At 55.1% G+C, this 22,739-nt stretch overlaps 2 protein-coding genes across 2 annotated transcripts; both read right to left on the minus strand.

Annotated features, from left to right (window-relative positions):
- Positions 1 to 1,201: 1,201 nt before the first annotated feature.
- Positions 1,202 to 4,181, minus strand: HOXC8 (homeobox C8; the record flags this gene model as incomplete). Its single annotated transcript, XM_080659577.1, has 2 exons — positions 1,202 to 2,397; positions 3,746 to 4,181. 2 exons carry the CDS (start codon positions 4,179 to 4,181, stop codon positions 2,105 to 2,107), a joined length of 729 nt encoding a protein of 242 aa, XP_080515703.1. The 3' UTR covers positions 1,202 to 2,104.
- A 6,348-nt stretch (positions 4,182 to 10,529) lies between these two features.
- Positions 10,530 to 13,242, minus strand: HOXC9 (homeobox C9). Its single transcript, XM_080660289.1, has 2 exons — positions 12,624 to 13,242; positions 10,530 to 10,904 (listed from the first exon to the last, which is right to left on the minus strand). Exons 1-2 carry the CDS (start codon positions 13,159 to 13,161, stop codon positions 10,660 to 10,662), a joined length of 783 nt encoding a protein of 260 aa, XP_080516415.1. The 5' UTR covers positions 13,162 to 13,242; the 3' UTR covers positions 10,530 to 10,659.
- Between the last annotated feature and the right edge of the window lie 9,497 nt (positions 13,243 to 22,739).

Raw genomic sequence — 22,739 nt, forward strand, 5'->3', positions numbered from 1 at the left:
GAGGGCAGGGCAGGCTGCCCAAATGCCAAGGTGAAGCCTGGACTAGGCGTGAAACAACTAGAACAGAGGCTGGAGTGGGAGCAAGTGGGTTAAGTGAGTGATGGCTCTGTGCTGACTGAATTTGAATTTCAGAATGTGGACCCACTCTGCTTGGTGTACCAGCTCACTCACTTTCCCCTTCTTCTCGTCTTCCCCCCAGGCTTAAGCTTCCTTATCCTTAGGCATCTTCCAGCCAAGTCCTCCAGCTGCCTTGAGCCTCATATTTTCCCCATCGTGTTCACTGTTCTAGTGGTGGGTGCTGGCTGCCCAGGGTTGGCCATGAGGGGCATGTGGCGATCAGAAAGAACCTCATTGCCTCATCCTCAGCCCCAGCTCTGGAATTAAAAGGCCTAGCTTTGGGAAGGGCATGGGTGCAGATTCTTTGTCTGGACCCAGCCCAGGGCTGAGGAGGAATAAGGTGGATAAGTGGGGAGGTGCTTTTTCCCCATTTGGGATCCTGGCATTTGTTTGGAGCCAAGGTTTTCCCAAGAGCATACTGCTCTTCTTCCTCCTCTTCATCTCCCTCCTTTCACCTGCCCTCCCAGCCCAGCCTGCCCTCTCAACTTTACATGAGTTCCACACACCCCCCCTACCCCAAAGCCAGGTCAGTGGAGGAGACCTTTTCCAGAGTGTTGAGAAAATAGGATGAGGATGGGGAGGGGGGCAGATCATAGAGAGGGGGTTTTGGAGAAAGAAACAAGTCATTCCAGATTCAAATATTTTTCTCCTTTTTTTTTTTATTATGACTCACGTATACAATACAAAGTACTTGGACCAGGAACAGGGCTGCCGGGACACAAAATCTACATTCATAGCTGGACATATAGACAAATGACCAAAAATTATTATTATAGATATATTTTAACGTTTTTTTTCCTTTCGAGCACATTGCATAAACAGAGAATTCAAGACAGAGTTAACTATACATTCAGTGCAATTTAGTTCTACTCTACTGGGGTTAGAAGCACAATAAAAGCGCACAGGACCGGCGAGCTAGGCAGTCTCAGTTGTTGGGTTTTCTTAGTGAAATAAGCAGCAACAAACGACAACAAAACCGCATTACGAATACTGTCAAAGCAGGATTTCTTTCTATAGGTAGTGATAAAATACGTTGGAGGTTTTTTTTTTTTTCATTTTAAATTTTTTCTCTTTTTTTCTCCCATATTAGGATTTCTAAAAATTTCTTTTTTATTTTTCAAGATTATTGCAGGTCCCCTTTAGGTAGTATGTTAAAGATATCAGTATTATTATTATCAGTATTATTATTTTCATGATTATTGTGATTTCTGAGCACTAACACTAATGCAGCTCAGAGGAAGCTAGGCCCAACAACAGAAATCAGACAGCGAAGGGGAGGGAGGCATGGGCCTGAGTGACCATGGGATGACTAGGTAGGATTTTCAGCAACTGCAGGTTCCTGTCTACCCTCTGGAAAGGGTGGGGGTGGGGGGTGCGGGGGACAGTCTTTCTAATGGGGGGGGGGAGCCCCAGAAAGGGAGAAGGAATATTTCTTGCTATCACCTTTTTATTTCTTTAAACATTTCCCCTTTCCTTTCCTTCCTTCATTCTATTCTTTCCTTTCCTGTGAAAAGAAGTAAATCTAATAACCTAATCCTAGCATAAACACAAAGCCATGAGTCTTCTTCATTTTAAGGGGCTCCCCTCTAAAATAAATACCAACGGAGCAGGGAGGTGGGAGTGTGGCAAGAAGGGGCTAGAGAGGGGGCAAAGAGGGCAGGTCTCAGACCTTAAAATCCTGGCTGGTCTCTGAAGGGTGGGGGTAGGGACAAGTGTGTGTGTCGGGGCAACGACTGAGACAGAGACTCCGAACTTTTCGCTGTGTCTCAGTCTCCCCGCTCCAACCCCCCAACAAATAAAGATGGGGGAAGTCCAAAGGTAATAAAACCAGAACTGCAAGTATCTGACAGGTAGTTAGAGTTGTGAGTGTCATTCTATTCTCTATAAAAGCAAATGACAGTCGTAAACTTCTCAATTTATCCGCTACCATAAAACGAAACTTCAAGGGAGTTGCTAAAGGGGTGGGGGGGGGGTCTCTCTTTTTTGCTTAGTCCTTGTTTTCTTCCTTTTCCTCCTCTTCTTTCTCCTCTTCCTCGTTTCCTTCTTCCTCCACCTTCTCCTCATCTCGGGCTCCGGGCAGTTTATCCTTGTTGTTCTCCTTTTTCCACTTCATCCTTCGGTTTTGGAACCAGATCTTCACTTGTCTCTCAGTCAGTCCCAGGGCGTGAGAGACTTCAATCCGGCGCTTTCGTGTCAAATAAGGATTAAAGAGAAACTCCTTTTCTAGTTCCAAGGTCTGATACCGGCTGTAAGTTTGCCTTCCGCTGCGCCGCCCCGGAGCTGGACAGAACAGAACCCCAGTCTTGTTATGTTTGGGTGGGGGCTCAGCTTTCCCTTGCCATTCTTTCTCCCCTAAAGTCCTCCTTCTGATCTCCCAGTTCCCCCTTCCTCCCGCAGAGCAGGCAAGGGCAGATAGGCGAGAGCAGGCAAGGGCAGGAAAGTTTGGGAGCTTGTTTTGGTTTGCTTCACCTTGGGAGGTGGGGGCTGGACTGGGGTCTGTCTGGAACCTGGGGGATGGCAGGGGCCGGGGATCACTGCAGTGTACTCCCGGGCCTGCAGTCCCAGGAAAAGGGCCCTTGCAGCTTTGTTTACAAGTGCAGAGTGGCATTTGGTGAGCAGGGCTGGGGACAGCCTGTTTCCCCCAAAAAAGGAAAAAGGTCTGGGGGTAAAGAAGAGGGGCTTTGCTCACTGTCTCCTCATCAAATCTCTCTGACTAATGCTTTGCCAGGAAGAAAAATAATTGATCTCCTGGAATGTATCACTGCTTGGCCTGATTGCTAACTGGAGACCAGCAAATAAATCACGGGCCATCCCCGCTGGAACTTGTCGCTTTCTTGCTTCCCCTTTTACTTCGAAATTGGGCCAGGAGGGGCCACCCTTTGAGGGGCACATGACCTGAGTCACTCTTAGGGTCTCCAGGAGATTCAACTAGCCTTTGATAGGGGGTAGGTTGGCTAGGATCTGCAGGACCTCAGAGCCCTCTAATCTGTATGGTCTCTCTTTTAGAGCACTCTTTTTTTTCTCCTCTCTGGCTTCCTCTCTTCTCTTCAATGGAGGGAAGTACAGCAAAGTTGGGGTAGTGGCCCTAAGGCCAGCTCTCTGACAGAAGGCACTGAGTGCCCCCAGAGAGCCAGAGCACCTGTTCTTGGGGTCTTACCACCCTCTGACCCAGATAGGGGAGGGAAACAGGGGTCTCTCTTCACCCCAAGAAAGCCTGGCCACTGTCCTGGACTAAGGCTCTGTGCCTTATGGAGACACTGATTTGCTCCAAAGGCTGATAACCTCAGGGTCCTCAGGCCCCTTCCCAGCCACGTCACCAACTTTGATCTTAGAGATGGTAAGAGGGAGAGACGGACAGACAGACAGAGGTGAGAAAACGACTTTTAACCCTTTGCACCCAGGCACTACCTTTCCCCCTTAACCCCAGTCCCCCAAATATCCCAGGCAAGCCCCGTGCCTCACCCCCCAGCTGAACCTCCCAACCTCCAGAAACCCACTCAGGCACCTAGGTGGGGCCGGGGAGACCCCAAAGCCAGGAGGGAAAGCCAGGACAGACAAAAAGGAGGCAAGGGAGGGGGGAGACCCCGGAGCGCGGGAGACCGAGGGGGAAAGAGAAAAGGCTTCTCACCGTGGGGTCTCATCCATGGAAACATGAGGCTGGGAGACGAGTTTTGATTTAAGTGGCCTTGTCCTTCGCTACTGTTAGTGTTGGCGGAGGATTTACAGTCGGGATATTGCACCACGCTCGCCTCTTGCTGAGCCCCATAAAGGGACTGTCTGGGGAGCGCCTCGTAGCCATAGAATTTGGAGGCGTCTCCGTGGCAGCTCAGCGAGCACGGGTTCTGCTGGTAGCCCGAGTTGGAGATGCCCGAGGTGCCGTGGTGGAAGAAGTCTTGGACGTGGTGCGAGGCGTGCTGGAAGCCGGGCGCCGAGCCGCCGGGCCCGTACACCAGCGCATGGCTCCTGCCCACGCTCTGGGGGAACCGGCAGTCGTAATAGGCCGGTTCCAGGGACTCGCCGCCTTTGTATTTGGAGAACAGGGGGTTGACGAAGTAGGAGCTCATGCTGGGCACATGAAAACCCGCCGCCCCCTCCCCTCTGGCTCGAGACTCCCCCGCCCGGTACCCCCGAAACTCCCCTCCCCCCGGGAGCGAACCCCCGGCCGGCTGGTCCCCGGGGCTGGGCCGGGCTGGGCGGGTGGGGGCGCCGGGGCCGGCCGGCCGGCTCACGCAGCTCCCGGGCTGGGCGGGCGGCGGCGGCGGCAGCGGGCGCGGCGGCGGCGGCTCTCTTCACTGTCGGTAGGTAGAGCTCGCGCTCCCTCACTTAGCTCTTTCCTTTAACAGCCCAGGCGAATTCCTCAGACTCCCGGCGGTGGCGGCGCTTACACGCGATTCGCGTTCATCAATCCACGACATGAAGACAGGCGAGAGAGAGAGAGAGAGAGAGAGAGAGAGAGAGAGAGAGAGAGAGAGAGAAGGGATGGTGGGGGGGTTGAGGGGTTCAGAGCTGGGGGGGGACCTGGAGGGAGGAGAGGAAGGGGGAGGGATGGGGGTGTGGTATATATATGTGTGTGTGTGGGGGTGAGCCAGCCCAAGCTAATGGCTGGGGCCAGTTTTTCCAAGGTGCGCATTCAGATCTGAAGGTGCCTCTCCCCCCTCTTCTCTTTCCCTTCCTCTCTGAGAGATACCTGAGCCAGCAGGTCAACTCAGGTTACCTCAACAGGTATAAGACCCCCAGGGGGATAGATGCCAGCAAGGGAGAGCAGGATCCCTGAACCAAAAGACGGAATCCTATGGGAACCTTAAGTCTGGAGACTTTGAAGAGGAACAAGCACATCCTATCCCAAAATACTTCAGGCATCAGAAATCTCCATGCCTCTTGCTCCTCCCCTGGGTGGGAGGCTGCCCTGTCTTCCCTCGGTCCTTAAGGATCTCTTGCTGCCTGCTATGGGTAGAGAAGAGGTGGGGTCACTGCATATACCCAGTCGGGCTGCACTGCCCCTTCAGACACCAGCTCCTGCCTGAGGCATGAAACCAGGCAATGGCCAGGAGCTTGGCTGGGGGTTCTGAGAGCAACGCTGCTTGTGGGGACAGAGGAAAGGGCAGCTGGTGGATCTCTGGCTTCTGGCTGGGTTGATTCAGGATGTTTCTTCTTAGGAGGCTACTTGTACCAAGGTTGGAGGAGACTGGAGCAGGCCTCTCACTTGTCCCCACATACCCTACCCCATCATCAGAAATGCCAGCTCGCCCTGGGCATCCCCTGGCTTCACCTCACCCCTCCCCCGCCCCCACTTCCCCAGGCAGGCTGCCCAGGCCAGGATGTGGATGAGAACTGTCAACAGACACTCTTTAAATATTTACCCACACTTTCTCTGGGCGGTTTCCCCCATCCCCAAGACAGGGTACATTCAAGTTAATTCTAATGAATAACCTTAGTTCATCAGCACCCTTCTCTGGCCATATGTGCGTGCAGTTATGTGGGCTGAGCACAGACAGAGAGAAAAGGGAGAAAGTGAGGGAGCTGTAGATATGTGTTCTGTGTGCATACGAATGAAGAAGAGGAAGAATGATTTTTCTGGTCCTCTCCCTATACAGTGTGTGAGGTTGTTACACACAGGGCAACACTGAGGTACACTGGGGATATACAGATACTGTACATGCTACCTTCCACCCTGAAAAACATCAAGTGCATGCTCACTAAACTATCATGCCTTGAAGCACCCCTGTCACTTCACAGATACTGTGCACACACATGCACACCCAGGCGCATAGGGAAATAATACCTGACAAATACACAAGCAGCTTTAGCTCTTTGCATCATGAACAAATTTGCTACCTATTTTCCTTCCACATCCTGAGGCTTCCACATCCTGAATGAGGAAGGAGGCAGTAGGAAACCAGATCTTTTTCTTCCCCATCTGGAAGCCAGCTCTGGGTATGGAGGAAGGAATGGCAGTGCAGGGGAGGATGGTGTTGAAAGAATGAGCCTCCCCACCCCATCTCTCTATTATTTAAATAATTGCCGGGGAAATGGCCACCCTCAGCCAAATTCTCAAAGGAGATTCACTGATGCCCAAGCAAGAGATGCTTCCTCTATCCTCTGAATTTAGAGAAACCCACCCCCATCTGAGTCCGGTCCTGCCCAGACTCTGTGAGACCCAGAGCAAGGACCCTAGGGCAGCAGGAGGGGAGGGTCAGAGGAAGGCTGTGCCAGGGCTTCAGGTCTCCCTAGGGCCCAGGAGAGTGGAGGACAGGCAGGGGTGAGCACGCTTCAGCCTTGGTTCCAGCCCTGCCTTCTCTGAGCCTGCTCTGCAGTGCTGAGCTGATCCGGATGGACTCTGGGCTCCCAGCATCTGGATCACCAGAGACTGTCATAAATACTTTTTCTTCCCTGCCTGGACAGAGGAGGCTCGGCAGGCCGGTCCGCTCTGGAGCCTGCACCTTATCTTTTAGAGGGTGGAGGGGATATCTCTACCGTTTATGGTCCAGCGAAATCCCTGCCACACAGCTCTTCTTCCGGGTCTTTGTGTCTTGGAATGCGACTGTCCTGAGTGTGCCGCCACAGCCGCCTGCTCCGAGAGCCCACCAGTCCTGAAACCCCTGGCCAGACTCGGTTTCCCCTTTTTTTTGGGGGGGGGGGTCCCTCGCCTTTTCTTCCTTTCTTTCATTTGATTGTCTTTTTCTTTTACACATAACTGGTTGATTTCCCTTCGGGAGCCAGGAAATAAAGAACCACAAGCAGCCATCCTCGCTGGGGAGTCTCTGTCCCTCGCCTCGAGGCCTGCACCGCCTTTCTAGGTATCACGGATTTATGTTCGTTTGTCTGGGTCATTCTGCCTTTTTGTGTTAATTACGCGCTGCCTGCTTCGTTCTTATCTCCTCCGCAAAGCGATTATTTTCGACACCCGCCCTCCCTTGCCTCCCTCGCGAACCTGCTGTCAGAGCCAGGGCCCATCTCCCGCCACCGCTCACGATTTATTTACACCTCGCAGGTGAGAGGATTGATTTGCTCAGCCAGTAGGGCCGGGCTGGACCGGGGCGCGGGGCCTTCTCGCCACTGCTCCGAGGAGCCGGGCCTCAAATGTCAGTGCGGCCAGGCTGGCCAGGGGCACCGCCGCCGCCTCTAATATTGAACAACAGCGCCACCTCGCGTTCATTTTCTCCAATGCAGTCCAGCTGGGGGAAAAGCCAAGGGAGAGAGCAAGCAGGTCTCAGGCTTGGCCCTAAGGTGAAAAGTGGCAGGAAGGAGTTTCCAAATGGGGGAGGGAGAGGGGGGTCCCTGCAAGGGAGTTCCCCCGGGACCGCTTTTCGTTTGTTTTATAAGTTCTCGAGATAAACCTTGTCAAAGGTTTCACACTATTCTCTCTTTTTGAAACCTTCTCTTCCCGCATTGAGACACCATGCAAAGGAACTGCCGCGATCTTTCCTCCTCCCCTCTTCAGGCGCATTTCTGGGCTGGGAACACCACCGCGCACGCCGACGCACGCTTTGAAGCTCCCGCAACCACCTGCCCAAGGCTGCACCCTAAACTCCTGGCTCTTCTTACCCTGCTGCTGGTCCCGCACCGCCTATTCCGCTGCTGCCCGCTGGACGTTGGGGTGGGACTCTGACTTCTCCCGGCTGTTTGCCCCCTGGTTTGTAGCCCATCCCTCTCTCACGCGCGCTCTCTCCACCTCTCCCTCCCAGCCAGTGAGGTCCTGTTCTCCGTGGGCCATAGACAAAACATTCCTATAATCTGATTTCAAAGGAAAGAGTGTCCACCTTATTTAAACCATAAAACAATTAAGCCCAGACGTCTAGCCAGCTCCGCGCTGCTGTTTTGTTCGGCCCCATTCAGAATCCAGCGCAGGGAGACAAACAGCGCCATAAAAGTGGCATTTCGGTGCTGCGGAAATGTACCTATCCCCTGCCTTTCCAAGTGGAACAACCTTTAGGGTTTTGTGATTCTGACAAAGGAGCAGAGGAGAGGTGGGAGGGGAAGATTAGGGCAGGAGGGCGTTTGCTAGCCCCTTTCCCCCAGCTTTCGTTTCTTTCCCCAGATGTGTGTTGTGTTGAGATGGTTTTAACTCACAGATTATAATAAATAAAAATTGAATCCAATCCTGACCTGCAGGCGGCTGAGCTGGTACTGAACAGTGGGCCGGGGCGGGGTGGGCCTGCTCTGGATCCCGCGCTCTCCTCAGGGCCCTCGAGCCCTGCGCCCTCCTTCCTGCCCGCATTCAGGCCGGCTCGGGCAGGCTGCAGGAAGCAGGCCCCACTGACGGATGAGGGGAGGCGAGAGGGCCTTGGAACAGGGGCGGGGTGGAAGCCGGGAAAGGCCGCCAAGCTCGGGGCTGGGAGAGAAGCCTGAGTCCCCACGTCAGGACCCGGGCAGATGGGTGCCTTGTTCCCCAATGGGTGCAGAACTGAGGCCAGGGTCACAGAACTGCAAAATAGCCAAAGGGAGGAGGGAGGAAGCGGGAAAAGCGAGCAATCTATAGGCAAAGCACCTTTCAAAAGGACCAAGGAAACAATCCATTCTGGAATTGGAAAGGATGTCCCTTAAGCGGCAAAGAGGAGAGGGTGCTTCAGCTACTGGGAAAACCACATCATCGGTCGTTTGCGACTTTTGATTGCCCAACTCAAAATATTATCAAAACAAAATGTTCACCCCTTCCCACCTTCCTCCAGCCCCCAACATTGGAGAGTTTAATGGAAGGAGGGGGTAGGACATTCAAATGATGGGGAGGGGCTGGTCCCTACAAGTGCCTCACCAATCCTGTAAGACAATGCAATGGCCCAGGGAGCTGCACAAGGCCTGGGGTCCCCAATTATTTTCTTTTATGATACACCCCAAGAATTCAGAGCAACACCCTGCACCCTCTCCAGAATGGGCAGCCTGAGATATTAAAGGGCTATATTTCAGGCAGTCTGAGTTTAATAGTTTCCAGATTGGGGGATTTCCGAGAAAGGGGGCGCCCAGGCAGAGGCATACCCTGCAGCTTGTGTCTGCTTCTGATTAGCAGATGAAACTGCCAGTTCTGGGGAGGGCACTCTGGGGTACAGTGCAGCTGACAGCCCCACCAGGCTGTCAGACACACATCTCTACATCCTTATGCCTGGGGTCCTTCAACCACCAGAGAACATTCCCCGCCTGACTAATCCCTGAGTAGCTTCCTTGGGCCCTGGCCACACTACCCCCCAGAAATGATGCAGCTGCACAGCATAACCCCTGCACCCCAAGACCAACATTCCAACTAACCATCAGAGAGACAGAGAATGCATTGAGAGGTAGAAACTAAATCTAATTCTAATTGTATTGGCTTTGCTATCCTTCTTCCTTAATCTCTCTCTCTCTTCCATCTTCCTCCTTTTATTCTCAACGAAGTCCTCAGTGCCTGTTCTCTCTGAGGCCTGCTGGCCTTCCTCCTCCAAACCGCACACCCTCCCTACTCAACCCCCCCAACCATCCCTCGAAGCACGAAGCATGGATGCAGCCAGGCAAGAATCCAGCCCGGGACCTCACCCAGCACCCAACTTTCATCTTCACCTATCTCTTCCCTCCGATCTCCTGTACTCATAAATTATTACAATTAATTACAGCGAGGGAAAGCCATTCATGCCATGCCCCCACCCCCCTGGACTCCATTGAGCTACCAGGAAACTCCTAGGCAGCTATCAGAGCAGGCACAAACTGTGCCCAGGCCTAAGCAGCCTCCACCCCACCCTGGAGCCCTCACCCACCCCACCCCGCCTGGAGAGAAGCAGCAGGCACTTGCCCTCCCGAGGTCAAGAGAGCCCCTTCCTGGCTCCAGCCTCCCCCAAAGGATCTGAGCACTTGCCTCCTCCACGACAGCGGCCTGGGAGCCACAGGGAGGAGAAATAATGAGAACTGGATGCAGTTGGGTTTCCGGTTTTTTAAGTGACTTCGATATATTAACACAGAGCTGTTCTACCATAACAAACAGAAGCACGTTACAGGACGGACGCTGGGGATGATAGGAAACACTGCTATGTACATGCCCGAGGCACCGGCCTGCGCGCTGGACCCAGCCTGCGGCACCATCCCCGGCCCTAGCCCCTCAGCTCCTGGGCTGGGACTCATTATTGTGTATGTATGTGTATCTTTTTTTTGTACAAAATCTGCACGCAGAGCACCCCAGGCCTGGGGAGAGATGGCCCGGACCAAATATGATACAGGAAAAAAAATAGAAATATAGCGATTCAAGTACTGGCTTCTCTGAAGAAAGGAGAAAAAAAAATCACATTGTGTGTGTCATTTATTTCAGTTGCGCAGGAGAAGAGAACGCGGTTTCTTTCCCCGCCTCCTGATCCTCGCTGGGTAGAACTAACTCTAAAACACCAATTTCTCAACACTGAACCCTCCCAAATCGCAAGAGTTTTCCTTTTCCCTTTCCTTTTTTTTTTCTTTTTAAGCTGATTGGCTTTTCTCTATCTTGCTCTTTCCTTTCCTTTTTCTTGCTCTCTCCCGCCTGGGCTGGGGTTTTTTGTGGGTTTTTTTGTTTTTCCCTTGGCTGTGCCGAGGCAGCAGGCCGGGCAGGGTTTAGGATTGCTCCTTGTCGGTTTTCTCTTTATTCATCTTTTTCATCTTCATCCTCCGGTTTTGAAACCAGATTTTGACCTGCCGCTCGGTGAGGTTGAGAACCCGGGCCACCTCGTACCGACGGTCCCTGGTTAAATACATATTGAAGAGAAACTCCTTCTCCAGTTCCAGCGTCTGGTACTTGGTGTAGGGGCAGCGCTTCTTCCTCGTGGAGCGGGCGTGGATCCAGTTGGCCACGGGGTTGCCTGGAGGGCCAAACACAGGCAGGGGTCAGTGGAGACCCTTTCCAGCCCAGGATCCCTGCCACTCCACCCCCAGTCTTAGCCAGGCTATCAAAACCCAATAATTGAACCTGAATTTGGACACGTTTTGCTGTAGGAATTTCCCCTCACTCCTTTTGCATTCTGCCCCCTCCCCATCTCCCCCTTCTTCAGTTTCCTAAAACTATAGGAAATCAAAGCTATCAAAGCCCCAACAGTCTGGTCCTCAGCTTCAAGAGTAGTAACTCGAGAATATCCTCATAAAAAGTCCAAATTCCCAACCGTTTCATAGGCCCATAAATGCTTCTCTCCCTTGTTTTTTATTTTTATAGTGAGGTCTCTCTCCTCCCCACTTCCCTCCTCCTTTGCCCCCTCCCATCCACCCAGCCCACGACCAAGTCCTGAAATTTCTGCAGTTCTGCTTCCTGACCCTGAGAGCCCCTAAGCCCCTCACTACCCTCTGCAGCGCTGTTGCTCATCTCCGCTCTCCGAGTTCAACCCTGCTGAGGCGAATTCTCAGGGTGATGCTGGGCTAGGAAAAGCCTTCCTCCTCTTCCCCAGAGAGCTGCTGGCCTTGGAAACAGGCCCCCCTACATGTGAGCTTCCCTGTTTGACTTCCAGTGCCCCCACCCCTCCTGCCAGCCCCAGGACAGGCTCTGCAGGAGCCAAGCCTCCAATTTCAGGTTTATGAGAGTAGCTGAGGGCAAGGAGGGAAGGCACAGAGGGGTATAATTAGGCCCTGGCCCCTTACCGGGCTGGAGGAAAGGATTTCCTGGAGCCCCCCCTGGGACTCCCCCAGACACTTCCTCACACCCAGGAGGCTGCACCCCTCCCCTGCTGTTTCTCTTCTTTCCCCTTTCTCTGGCCCTACAGCTCCCACCTGCCCCTCCCCACCTACCACTGCCCTTCTTTGCAACACTCAGAAGGCTCCTGCCTCCCTGATTGGAGTGTGTGTATGTGTATGTGTGTGTGTATGTGTATGTGTGTATGTGTGTGTGTGTGTGTGTGTGTGTGTGTAATTCTCTAATCTGGGGAGATGTCTCTCCCCACTCCTCATCCCTGACACCCCCATTTTCTACCTTCTCTCCTGCAGACCCTCAGAAGAGGGCTTTCAAGTTTGAAGCTGGGACCCCACTTCTCTCCCCCAACTCTGGAAGTCCTGTCTCTCCAAGTTCCCTCAGACCCTTCACTCAGTGGTCCTGGGAGAGAAGTCCATAGACCTTGAGTTTTATTAATCTCTACCGGTGTGAGGACACCCCCCCCCCATGCTGGCTGGGAGGTAGGGGTGAATTTTCTCCCTGCCCCTAGTGTCCTCCTCATCTCTGTCCCATCCCACCTCAAACCATAAAATGAACCTCGCCCCCACCCCATCCCCTGGTCCTGTCTGCATTTCTTCGAAAGTAACGACTGAGCCAAAAAGCCTGGGCTGGGGGTGTGGGGGGCGGGGGTCTCTCATCAAAACCTGCTCCTGGGAGAGGAGCCCCCCTCAGCCCTCTCCCAACCTGGCTCCTTGGGCCCCCTTTCAGACCTCCCTGCCCCTGAAAGCTCCCCAAGGTAATTCGCTTTTATTGAGTCCTCACCCCCTCGCCCTCACCCCTCTCCCGCGCTCCCTGCGCCACTCCGAGGGGCTGTAATCCGGCTCCCCCCGCTCGGCCTCTCCTCCCCTCCCGCGCCGGTTGTAAAGGAAAATTGCTCCCAACTTACTGGGGTCCAGGTCGGCCTTCTCCTCTTTGTGCTTGCTGCCGGCGAGGGCGTCCGCCTCGGGCGAGGGCAGGGTCTGCGGGGCGCGGTCGCGCAGCTCCCCGGGCGAGCCGTACATGTAGTCCGGGTAGCTGCGGCCGTCGCCCGGGCCGCAGTCGGCGCGGCGCCCGGGGTAGGCGTCCGGCTTGAGGGCGTAGTGACGGCCCCCGGCCGGGAAGCTGGGGAAGGAGACGGCGCCGGACAGCGGCTCGAGCCAAGTCCGCATGTAGCGCGTGTCGGCGCCGAGGTGGGGCTGGGGGCCGTACGGGTGGTACACCACGGACGACTGCGAGGGCACGGGCGCCCACGACGTGCTGAACACGGCCGGCTTGGGCGCGAAGCTACAGGACGGAAAATCGCTACAGTCCGGCACCAAGCCGCTGGGTCTGGCGGCGGCGGGGTGAGCCCCGGTGGCCGGAAACCTGGACGCTAGGAGGTCTTCATTGTCGTGGGAGATGAGCGAGTCCACGTAATAGTTACTGATGGGCCCCGTCGCCGACATCGTAACGGGGTTTTACATACATAAGATTATTGTATGAACTGTATATGTACTTTTTATCTGCTCACAGAACAATCAAGGCAGGTAATTATTTTTCCAGCCTTTTCCCCGCAGCTCATTGGCTCTCCGGCCCCCACGTGATCGTATTTACCCAAAAATACGGCGCGGATCAATGCGCAGGGGCTTTTTTTTTCCCTTGCCTTTTTTTTTTTTTTTTCCTTCTCGCACCCCCTTCTCTGCTGATCCCCGCGACCTGCGTTTTCCTGGGGGTCCGGAACTCTGGACCCAAGGCATCAGTCACCCCCTCAGGACAACTCGTCTCTCATCAGAGAACCCCCTTGCCCATGTCCACCCATGAGCAGATGGCCTCCCGCCCCCACCCCCGGGAGGATTTCTTAATGGGGTGAAAATGCCAGTCCCGGAACCCAGGGTTCCCGGACCCCCGGGGCGGAGCTGGGCGCCGGAGCCTGGGGACCCGAGGCCGCCGAGGTAGGTGGAGGAACTATTTCTTGACGTAATCTGTCTCTGTCGGCCCCGACGCTCCCGCAGTCTCTGCGCGAGCCGAGATCAGCGATTGTCAGTTCGGAACGTGGCTTTTAAAAATGCGTTTTTAAATAGTGTGTATGTATGTATTTCTTTCAGGAGCAGCAGCAGCGAGAGAGGGAGGGTGGGAGGGGACTGGCGAAGCTGGGGTGGAGGGAGGGAAGGAGAGAAAGGGGAGAGTGCCTCTGCCTTGGCCAACTCAGCCCCCCAAACATGAGGTAGGGGAAGGTTAGGGAAGGTGGTCCGTGGGTGGGAGGGGTAGGACCTCTGGACCTCAGACACCTTTAGCATCAGAAGTCCTCTCTTTGCTTCGGTACAGATATGCAAGCACCTCTATTTTAAATTTATTGTCTATATCTACCTTTTTTTTTTTTTTTTTGCCAGCTTGAAGAAGTGGAGGAGAGATCTACACAACTTAAGTGGGGCAACCCCATCCCATCTTCCTGCTCACCCACCTTTGCCCCAATTCCATCTCTGGGACACCCTGGCCCCCCAAAAAGAAGTCACCCCCCGGGTTCTGTCTGCACAGAGCCAGGGTGAGAGCGGGCAAGGCAAGAGAGCGACCTCAGTCGTGGGCAAGTAGCTTGTTTTTACGTCCTTCAATAAAATTTTTATGAGGATCATTTGATTGTTCATAAATGTGTCTTTCATTAAATAAAATTGTAGGCTGTTTTTGGAACAGGAAAAAAGCAACCGAGGGCTGGGAGAAAGCAGTTTCTTTGGGGTCGGACACAGGAATTCTGGAGAAGCAGTGTGACTGTAGGGAAGAACAGACAACTAGGATTCCTTCCCCCAATAAGTTGGTTGTTACCCTCCTGCTTGAGTTTGGGGTTTGGTACCCAGTCCTCTGCTTTCCATGGGACTGTCCCACGGTGGTTTAGTAAAGGTGGGCTTTAGACAAGCAGGAAATTCTCAGAATGAGTGCAAAAGAGGGGGCAGGAAGGTTGGCTGGTGGGGGAGAAGAGCAGGTGATGTCCCTAGAGGCAGATGCACCCTAGGCATGGCACAGCGAGTTTGAAGGAGGGATGCAATTTCAGGGTCAGAAGGAAAGAGTCCCAGTTTGTGCTAGATGAAAAAGGCAGGAGCTGAGGCTGAGAGGAGGCTCTGAAACAGCAGGGAAGGAAGAAGCTTCCCAGATCAGAGATGCCTGCCATTCGTTCCCACTCCTGTCCCCAGGAGGGGACCAAACGCCAGGGGTGGGGGCCCAGGCTGGTTTTCTCCTGCACCTAGGTCAACCTGTCTCCTCTGGGGCAGAGAAGGACTAGAGAGAAGTGTCCCAGAGAGAGTGTAGGATGTATGTTGGGGGGAGGAGGAAAGTTGAGGGGGGAAGAATAGATGTGAAGTCCAAACACTGACCCCAGCTTTCTAGGCCCCCCCTCCCGTCGCCAGTCCCTGTTCCTCCCCCTTTCCAGTTCTTTCCCTTTCGGTCAAGCGGGGCTGGGATTTCTATGAAAGGGGGGGCAGGATGTGAGAAGTGCCTAAGGGCTGGGGAGAAGAGACTCGGGGCCTCACCCTCCTCACCCTGGGCTCTGATTGGATTATCTTCCCCTCCCCCAGACTAAACTGATTTGGAAAATCCAAATAACAGCAAGAAACAGAGTATCCCTTTGGCCTTGATGGAGTTGGGTTAGCTGTCAATCAAAAATTCTCCCTCACTAGTTCAAGGAAAAGACAAGAGGTTCCAGTCCCCCTGCAGAGGCTTTCTCCAAATCCCTAGCGCCGTCAGCACCTCCCCCAGCCCTGGCGGCTGGGGACCCTGACCAGCTCTTGGGCGGCTGCTGGCAGACATGTAGCCTTTGGCCGGCCCGGGGCCAGACTGTGACCAAGAGGACATTAGGGACAGAGCCTGAGAGAGAATGAGCCCGAGATAGCCTGAGACCGAACAACTGAAACACACAGGGCGTCAGGCCCATAGAAAGGAAGGAAGGAAAGAGGGAGGGAAGGAAGGAAAGAAGGAAACAGAGGATTAGGCTAAAAAGAAGGAGCGAGGGGAGAATTAAAGAAAAGAGGGGAGGCAAGATGAAAAGAGATAGGAGAGCAGGGAAAGGAAGGCGTGCAGAGAGCAAGACAGAGGAAGGGCGGTGATAGGCAGGATGGGATAGAGAGCTGGCGGAGCAGCCATGGCATTGTGCAGTCCGCTTGCTTGCCGGGCCTTTGCCGGCGACAGGCTCCAGGCACAGCGGCCACTTCTGTCCTGACACAAAGGAGGAAGAGGCCTTCTCTCCTGCCCTTCCCAGCATCCTGCTCCTGTGGGTACACCAGGCTCCTGGGATACAGAACCCCATTTCAGCCCAGGCAGCCTTCCAGGCGGCTGGGGCTGAGCCATGCTCTAGTCAAGGAGCAAAGAAGAAGACATGATGAAGGAGGTTTCACGCCCTGCTCCTCTTTTGCGTCTCTGCCAGGCCACAGGGCCCATCGGCCCCAATTTCTGCTTTCCTAGAAGAAAGACACCCCTGAAGGCCCTCTTCTATGGGCCTCTGCTTTTTGGGAGAGCTCTCAGACACAGTGGCTGCAAACAGATGCCCCTTTCTCTCCTAGCCTCTTTGGCCACTGCCTTCTTTTCAGCCCTGCCCAACCGGCAGAGGCAGCAGCATGGGGCAGCTGAAATCACAGCTGAAATCCTCCAGCCCACACTCCCTGCTGCTGTCAATTTCCCCATGAAACCGAGGGGAGATTGTCACCTTAGTTATAGAGCATGAACTCAGACCCTCCCTACTCAGGCATAGACAGAGCTGTGGATCAGGAAGTAGGCCTCGCCCACAGCCCCCTCCCCACCAATACCCCATTTTGCCTAGGCCTTGCTTAGAGAGGCGGCCTTGGGGGGTGGAGGGGGCTGGAAGGGGCTGGGAGCCCCTGAGCTCACCAGACCCAGGTCCCTGTGCTTCCACAACTGCATATGGCTTGTACCCCCCTTCTCTGTATTGGAGATAGGGTGGCAGGTCAGGGCTCTGAAGCAGATTTTCAGGTTCCCCCAAATCCAGGCCTCTAGGTATGGGAGCACAAGGATGTGGGGACACCACGACGGAGGGGCTTGTCTTCCCAGGTTCAGTTACTCCTCCTGAACCCCCTGGCAGATTCCAAGACTCCCTTTCACCCCCACCACTCCCTTCAGTTTTCCTCAGCGCAAATGGGGGAAACTCAAGAGCCTGGAGGCTACTGGGAATCCCTGTTGTGGAGAGGGTAACCCCAGCTTCAGCTAGCAGCTCTGCACTTACTCTGGTTCTTAGAACGCCCCTCCAACCCCAAAAGGTTTCACTGGGCACAGGAAAGCCCCCTAAGGGGGAGGGGCAGCCTTACTCGATCACCTCGAACCTGGGCAGCTACGACTGCAACCAAGCTAGCAGCACCACCGTGGGAAGGACTGGCAGAAAGGCAGACGGGTTAGGCTTCCTCCCCTTGCCCTGCGCCTCCTTTTTAGTGATTCAAATTCCCTCCGGTTCAATCCACACCGTCAAGTTCGGATTAAATTTAAAACAGGCTTTCCCCAGTGCCCCCAGCGGGCTATCCCAGCCGCCGCAGGCGGGGAGACCGCTCCCGGGTTCGTCAGCACCCGCCCGCGCGGAGGAGGCTGTGCTCCATTTGCTTTCATTTTCCATCTCCCCCTGAAATGGGCTCACTTCACCTCTTCGCTGCCCTCTCCCCCTCCCCGCCCCCTCCCTGGTTCCCCTCGACTTTCCCCCCTTCTCTCTCCTGATCCCTCTTTGTTGGGAAAAACACACCCACACACAACTCCTCCTTGCTAAGGCCTGCGCTGGAAGCAGAAACTGAATTCTCCTGGCCTGCCGCGAGGAGACCCGCGTCCTGCCCCCACCCCAGGTGGGTATCCGGGATCCCCGCACACCAGGAGCCCGGCCCCTCCGCCCAGCAGGAGCGAAACCCCTAGGGCCTGTGAACCTGGCCCTCTCAACGCCACGGCCTGCATTCCCGCCGGCCCCCTGCCCCGCCGCCCGGCAGCAAACGGGGCTATTTCCGGCTCCCCCAACCGGTCTAGCTTCCTAGCCTGGGGAGTGGCTGGAGGGGGAGGGCCGCAGAGCTAGGGGTGCTCTCTGCCTGGAGCCCCCATGGCCCTGGCGACTTGTTACCTGATCTTTCTGTGATGTGTGTGTCGCAAGGAAATTTGCAGTGACTTTGGAGCCCAGACTGCGGAAGCGGAGGTGGCGAAAGGAGAGACAATACGGGTACAATTAAGGGGCCAGAGCCGCGAGTCTCTCCCCCGCCCTCCCTGCGCGACTGGGAGCTGTCTGGCCTCCAACCTCAGGGCAACCCGCGAACCTGGAGCCGGAACTCAGTCCAAGGCGGAGGGAACCAGAGGATCTGGCTTCCAGGAGGCTGGAGTCAAGCTCCCTTCCAACTTGGGGGCACAGCCATCAGCCCCACTGAGTTGCAGAGAAGGCAATGAATGAAAGTGCACATTCCGACCAATTTCCCCAAATTGTTCAGCCTTTGGAAGGAGAGCCTAGGGTTTGGGACGCCTCAGACAGACAGACAGACAGGCAGGCAGGCAAACCGCATCTCCAGAGGCAGACTGACACAACATGAGTGTGAGCCTGAAATCAAATACAGGTTCAACATTCCCTGAGGCCTCTCTGCCAGGCCGGTGGGCGCCGATCTCCCTACCTTCTCTCCCCTCCAGGGCGTTGGACAGAGACCTGGAAGACTTGGTCCCTCTGGCTTGGTCCAATCCCGCCTCGGGAAGCGCCTTCGTTACCTGCTCCTCGGCTCCCCACGGCCACAGATGCAGGGCAGCCGCCTCCCGCCCGGGGAGGGAAGCCCCGGCCACCGCAGCCGCCGCCGCCGCCCGCCCTCCTTCCCTCCCTCCCTCTGTCTCGCCCTCCCTCCCTCTCTCCCTCCCTCGCGCGCTGCCGCTCGCGGGCCCTCCCGCGGGCAACCTGTTCTGGACCAAATCCAGGTATCTCCGAAAGAGAGAAAAAAGAAAAGACGTTCTTGTGCGAAAGAAAGAAAGACCCTTAACTGCATTTATTTTTCATGCTCTGAGCCTGGGTTGGCCTCGGTTCCCAGGTCCTGGCCACGGCCCTGCCCCTGCGGAGGTGTGCGGGGCCTGCTGCCTCGCCCACGAGGACCGCCGCGCCCCACGCACTGCGAGCTGCACACTGTGGACCGCCGCCACGGCCACCCAAACACACTCAGACCTCAAGGTCCTTCCTACAGACTCAATATCCGGTTGTCCGGCTCGCCGCGGGCCTCCGCCCGGGAAGCCAGCTCTGCTCCGTCTGCCGCCAAAGTACACACGCGATCCACCTAGTCTGTGCTCTCACGCCCGCCCCGACACCCCTCCCAGGCACGGCGCCGCCGGGGCACACTCGGGCTTCGGTCTTGCCCCGGGCTACAACCCTCCTCCCCTGGACCGGACCCACACAAAGCCCGGAGCCCTGACGCTCCCATTGGAAGCCCCCTCCGCCGCCGCCGCCCTTCACCTGTTTCCGAAAAGAGCTGCAGCTCCGCGTCGAGCCAGGCCTTGGGCCCCAGCGGAGGGTGCTGGGGAGCCAGGGTCCCAGGGAAGCCACAGAGGATCGAGGATCCGCGGGGCTGAGCCAGAGCCCCCGCAGCAGCGAGATATCTCGGAGCCCAAGGCTCTCCTTGGCGAGCTCTTGCCTTTTCCTCCTTCTCCCACAAGTCTTAAACACTCACATGCCGAGAGTTCAGCTCTATAAATCCTGTTCCTCTTTCCCATATCATAATTAAAAAAAACCAGTAGGGGAGGTTTTAACTTTTATTGCGATTTCTGGAGTTGGGCTGCGGAGCATATATTAAGTTTACGCTTGTGCGCTCTCGGCGGGGAGGGTCCTTTAAGAAATAAAAATCCATCTTAATATCTGCAGACGAGAGAGATAATTTTTCCCCTCCTCTTCACGCTGTTTCTTCTGAAGACTCCCTTCCAGCGAAGCGAATAAATAATCACCACCACCTTAGCCATGATCCATGGCCCCAGGGCCCTTGGGGCAGACGCTGGCCATCAGACTGGCCCTCACCTTGGCCCTATGAGAACTCACCCCATTCACCAGGATTCTTTTGGGGTGGACACCCAGACCCATGGCTCAGTGACCAACCCCCATAAGCTCTTGGGCTCTGAAACAGAAATGAAGCAGAGACCCAAAGCGCAGAAGCCCTTCATTGGTGAATTTCGGCCCATCAGGGACCCAGTCTCCAAGACAGGCACTCCTGAGCACCCGCCTTTACTGGGGACTCATTTCACTCCAACTGGCCCGGTGCTTCGGGCAACCTGAAAATTCAGAGACTGCTGGGGGCTCCCAAACAGGGGGTCTCCCTGCCTGCATCTAACCAGCTGGTCTACCTCTCTGAAAACCTCGCTATTCCCTGAGAGCCATAGAGAGATTTGAGCACTTTCATCCAAGGGAAGATATTTTTTCCCCTACAAATGGCTAAGGAACAGATGGAAGTCAACCTGACAAATTCAGCTGGAGCGAAGAGAGGCTCTATTCCCATTTTTCCCTCTATCCTCCACAGGGTGAAAACAAATCTCTTTGTATAACAGAGAGAAAAATAAATAAGCATGCAGGTAAATATATATAGGGGATTTGAGAGAGCCTAGAGGAGACAGAGATATAGAAACAGAGACCCACACTCATACAAGGTTACAGATATCCCTTAGATATGTAATTGCAAGAATATGGAACTCCATGTATGTTTTGTTACAGGGACATGACTTTATTTCTCTGTCTGAAAGTTTATAACGTTTTAATAATCAAAATAATTCCAAAGTAAGAAAACCTGTCCTCCTTTTGGCTTTCTCTTTCCCAGTCTGAGAACTAGGGTATATCTCCCCATTCTCCTGGACTCCCCCCCCACCCCGCCCATTTTTCTTCACAGGCAGAGAAACCTCTTTTGAGAGCTTCTCTCTAGCAACAGGGTCCAGAATTGAGGAACCAAGGGCAAGGAGTGGATGGGAAAGGAGGGGAAGAAGCTTTGCAAAGTTTCACATTGCTCAGATTTCCTCTCACTCCATTTTCTCCCCTCCTTCCCTGGCATCAGCCAACAGCCTTCCCAACAATATGGTAAAGGTGGGCGCTGGCAGCCTCCATTCACCCAGACATTTCCACACAATGCAAAGACAAGCAGCTGCCTGACAGCCACAGACACAACAGACCAAGGCCTACGGGCCACAGACAGCTAGACAGAGACCAGAGCTAGCTAGGTTCTTGCCCTAATGTTTCCTAGTGTGTGTGTGTGGGGGGGTGGCATTTCTACTTGGACTTGATGCTTTCCTCTAACCTACTAACACCCTAAATATGCCCTTCTCCTGGGCATGGAGCTAAAGAGGGGGAGGGAAGGTGACTGAGCTAGTGCTCAGAGGTCTCCAATTGTTGGGACCCCCAGGCACCCCACTTTTCTAAGGGGAAGCTTCAGCCCCAGCCTTCTGGAGGCATAGTTTTTCCTTGGAGGTGGCAGGTGAGAGAAACTAACCCTTCCAGAGACTCCCTTCTCTTTCTGTGCTCTTCTCTCTCCTAATGACCCTGCCCTACCCTGGCTGGCCTGCCAGACCACCTCTTCCTCAAATTCCTCAATTTCCTTGGAATTGACTAGACTGTCTTTGTCTGTCTCCATCAGCTGAGTCCAGGAAACAATAGCTGCAGGAGAAACTCCTCTCCCTGAGCCCCAGGGATTGGGACAGGCTGAGGAGTAGACAGTAGAAAGTGGGGTTTTCAGGCTTGCCTGGCCTGTCCCCACTCACAGCTTGCCCTCCTCAGTCTGTACCCAATGTGCCCTACCTGGAAGGGGGCTGTGGGGCAGGCCCACAGGGGAGGGACGGAGCTGGATAGGTGGGTTGGGGCCCTCGACGAAAACCGACTGATGTAACTCAGGCAGTTTCTTGTTGCCGAGTTCAAAACTCAATCCCAACAACATGAAACTACCTAAGCCACAGATCAGCTGAGCGAGCAGGGCGGGAGATTCAGCTTTGCACTTATCGGGAGGAGAAGGGAAGGGGGTTGGGGAAGGAAGAAATTCAGCCCCGTCCCCCTTTCCGCCCCCACAACCTCCCTAAAGACTGGAGAGTAGACTTTGGGTGGCTGGGTGGGTAGGGGTCTGACTGCCTCATCAGCTTCTGGTCCAAGCAAAACGTTCAGGGAAACTCTGATGAAATGGGACCTCCAGCCGCCAAACCCACGCCCCACCTCCAGCACCGCAGCAGACCTATTCCCCTGCCTCTGGCCCTGGCCCTGGGGGAAGCCCAAGGGTCCTTCCACTCCTGAGCTGGGTCGCCTGTCCTGTCCATCGGGCTCTTCCACACTCTCCTCCTAGATTCCCTCTGATCCTCTCTCCCTCTCAGCTCAACTCTGGCTTCCCTGCATTTGTGGGTAGCCGAACCACAGAACCTGTGCTCCAGCGCCTCTTCCAACCAGGCCACTTGCCTGGCAAAGCCCTATGGTTAGGGAGTGTGGGGACCGAGAGCCTGGATAAGGCTCACATCCAAACCAGCAGAAAGCAGAAAAACCTAAGCTTCAAGCTCCAACCCTCTCTAGCCCACCCTCCCTCTGCTCCCCTCAGCAGACAGCCAGACTGAGCGACATCTAGACCCATGTGTCAACCTTGAGGCAACCCTAAGTGCCAGCGGAAGAGAAAGAAGCCAAAACCTACCAATTTACCCGTTTAACCACTGAACCCCACAGCAACAGGCCGAGGAGGGGAGGAAAGGGAGCTCACGGCAACTGCCCTCCGCTGCCAGCATCCACAAGTCCACAAGCAAGCCTGGGCTCTCGGAAAGCTCGGGCGCCCCCAACTCCTTCCTTCCTGTTCTGCCCGCTGTGCACCGGGCACCTGGGGACGCTGCTAGTCCCCACTCTGCCGCCAAGAGAAGAACAAGAAACCGCTTCTCCTACCTTGTCGCCGCCTCCTCCTCCTGCCGCTGCCGGCGCTTCTGCTGCTGCTGTCGAGGGGAGGGGGGTGGCTGAGCTCCTCGTGTCCCCCTCCAGCGGTTAAGTTTATTCCTCTCTTTGGATAGGTGGGGAGCTCTTGGGGTTCCCCCGGGCAGCGGTGGGGTGTGCCTGGCCCAGCACCCC

The sequence above is a fragment of the Plecotus auritus genome (genome assembly GCF_963455305.1).
Source record: "Plecotus auritus genome assembly, chromosome: 3".
In the NCBI taxonomy this organism is placed as follows: domain Eukaryota; kingdom Metazoa; phylum Chordata; class Mammalia; order Chiroptera; family Vespertilionidae; genus Plecotus; species Plecotus auritus.

Coding starts and splice junctions, on each gene's coding strand:
- HOXC9 (XM_080660289.1), bottom strand. CDS start 13,161: ATGTCGGCGACGGGGCCCATCAGTAACTATTACGTGGACTCGCTCATC. Junction 10,905..12,623: donor GAAGGCCGACCTGGACCCCA/GTAAGTTGGGAG, acceptor TTGGCCCTCCAG/GCAACCCCGTGGCCAACTGG.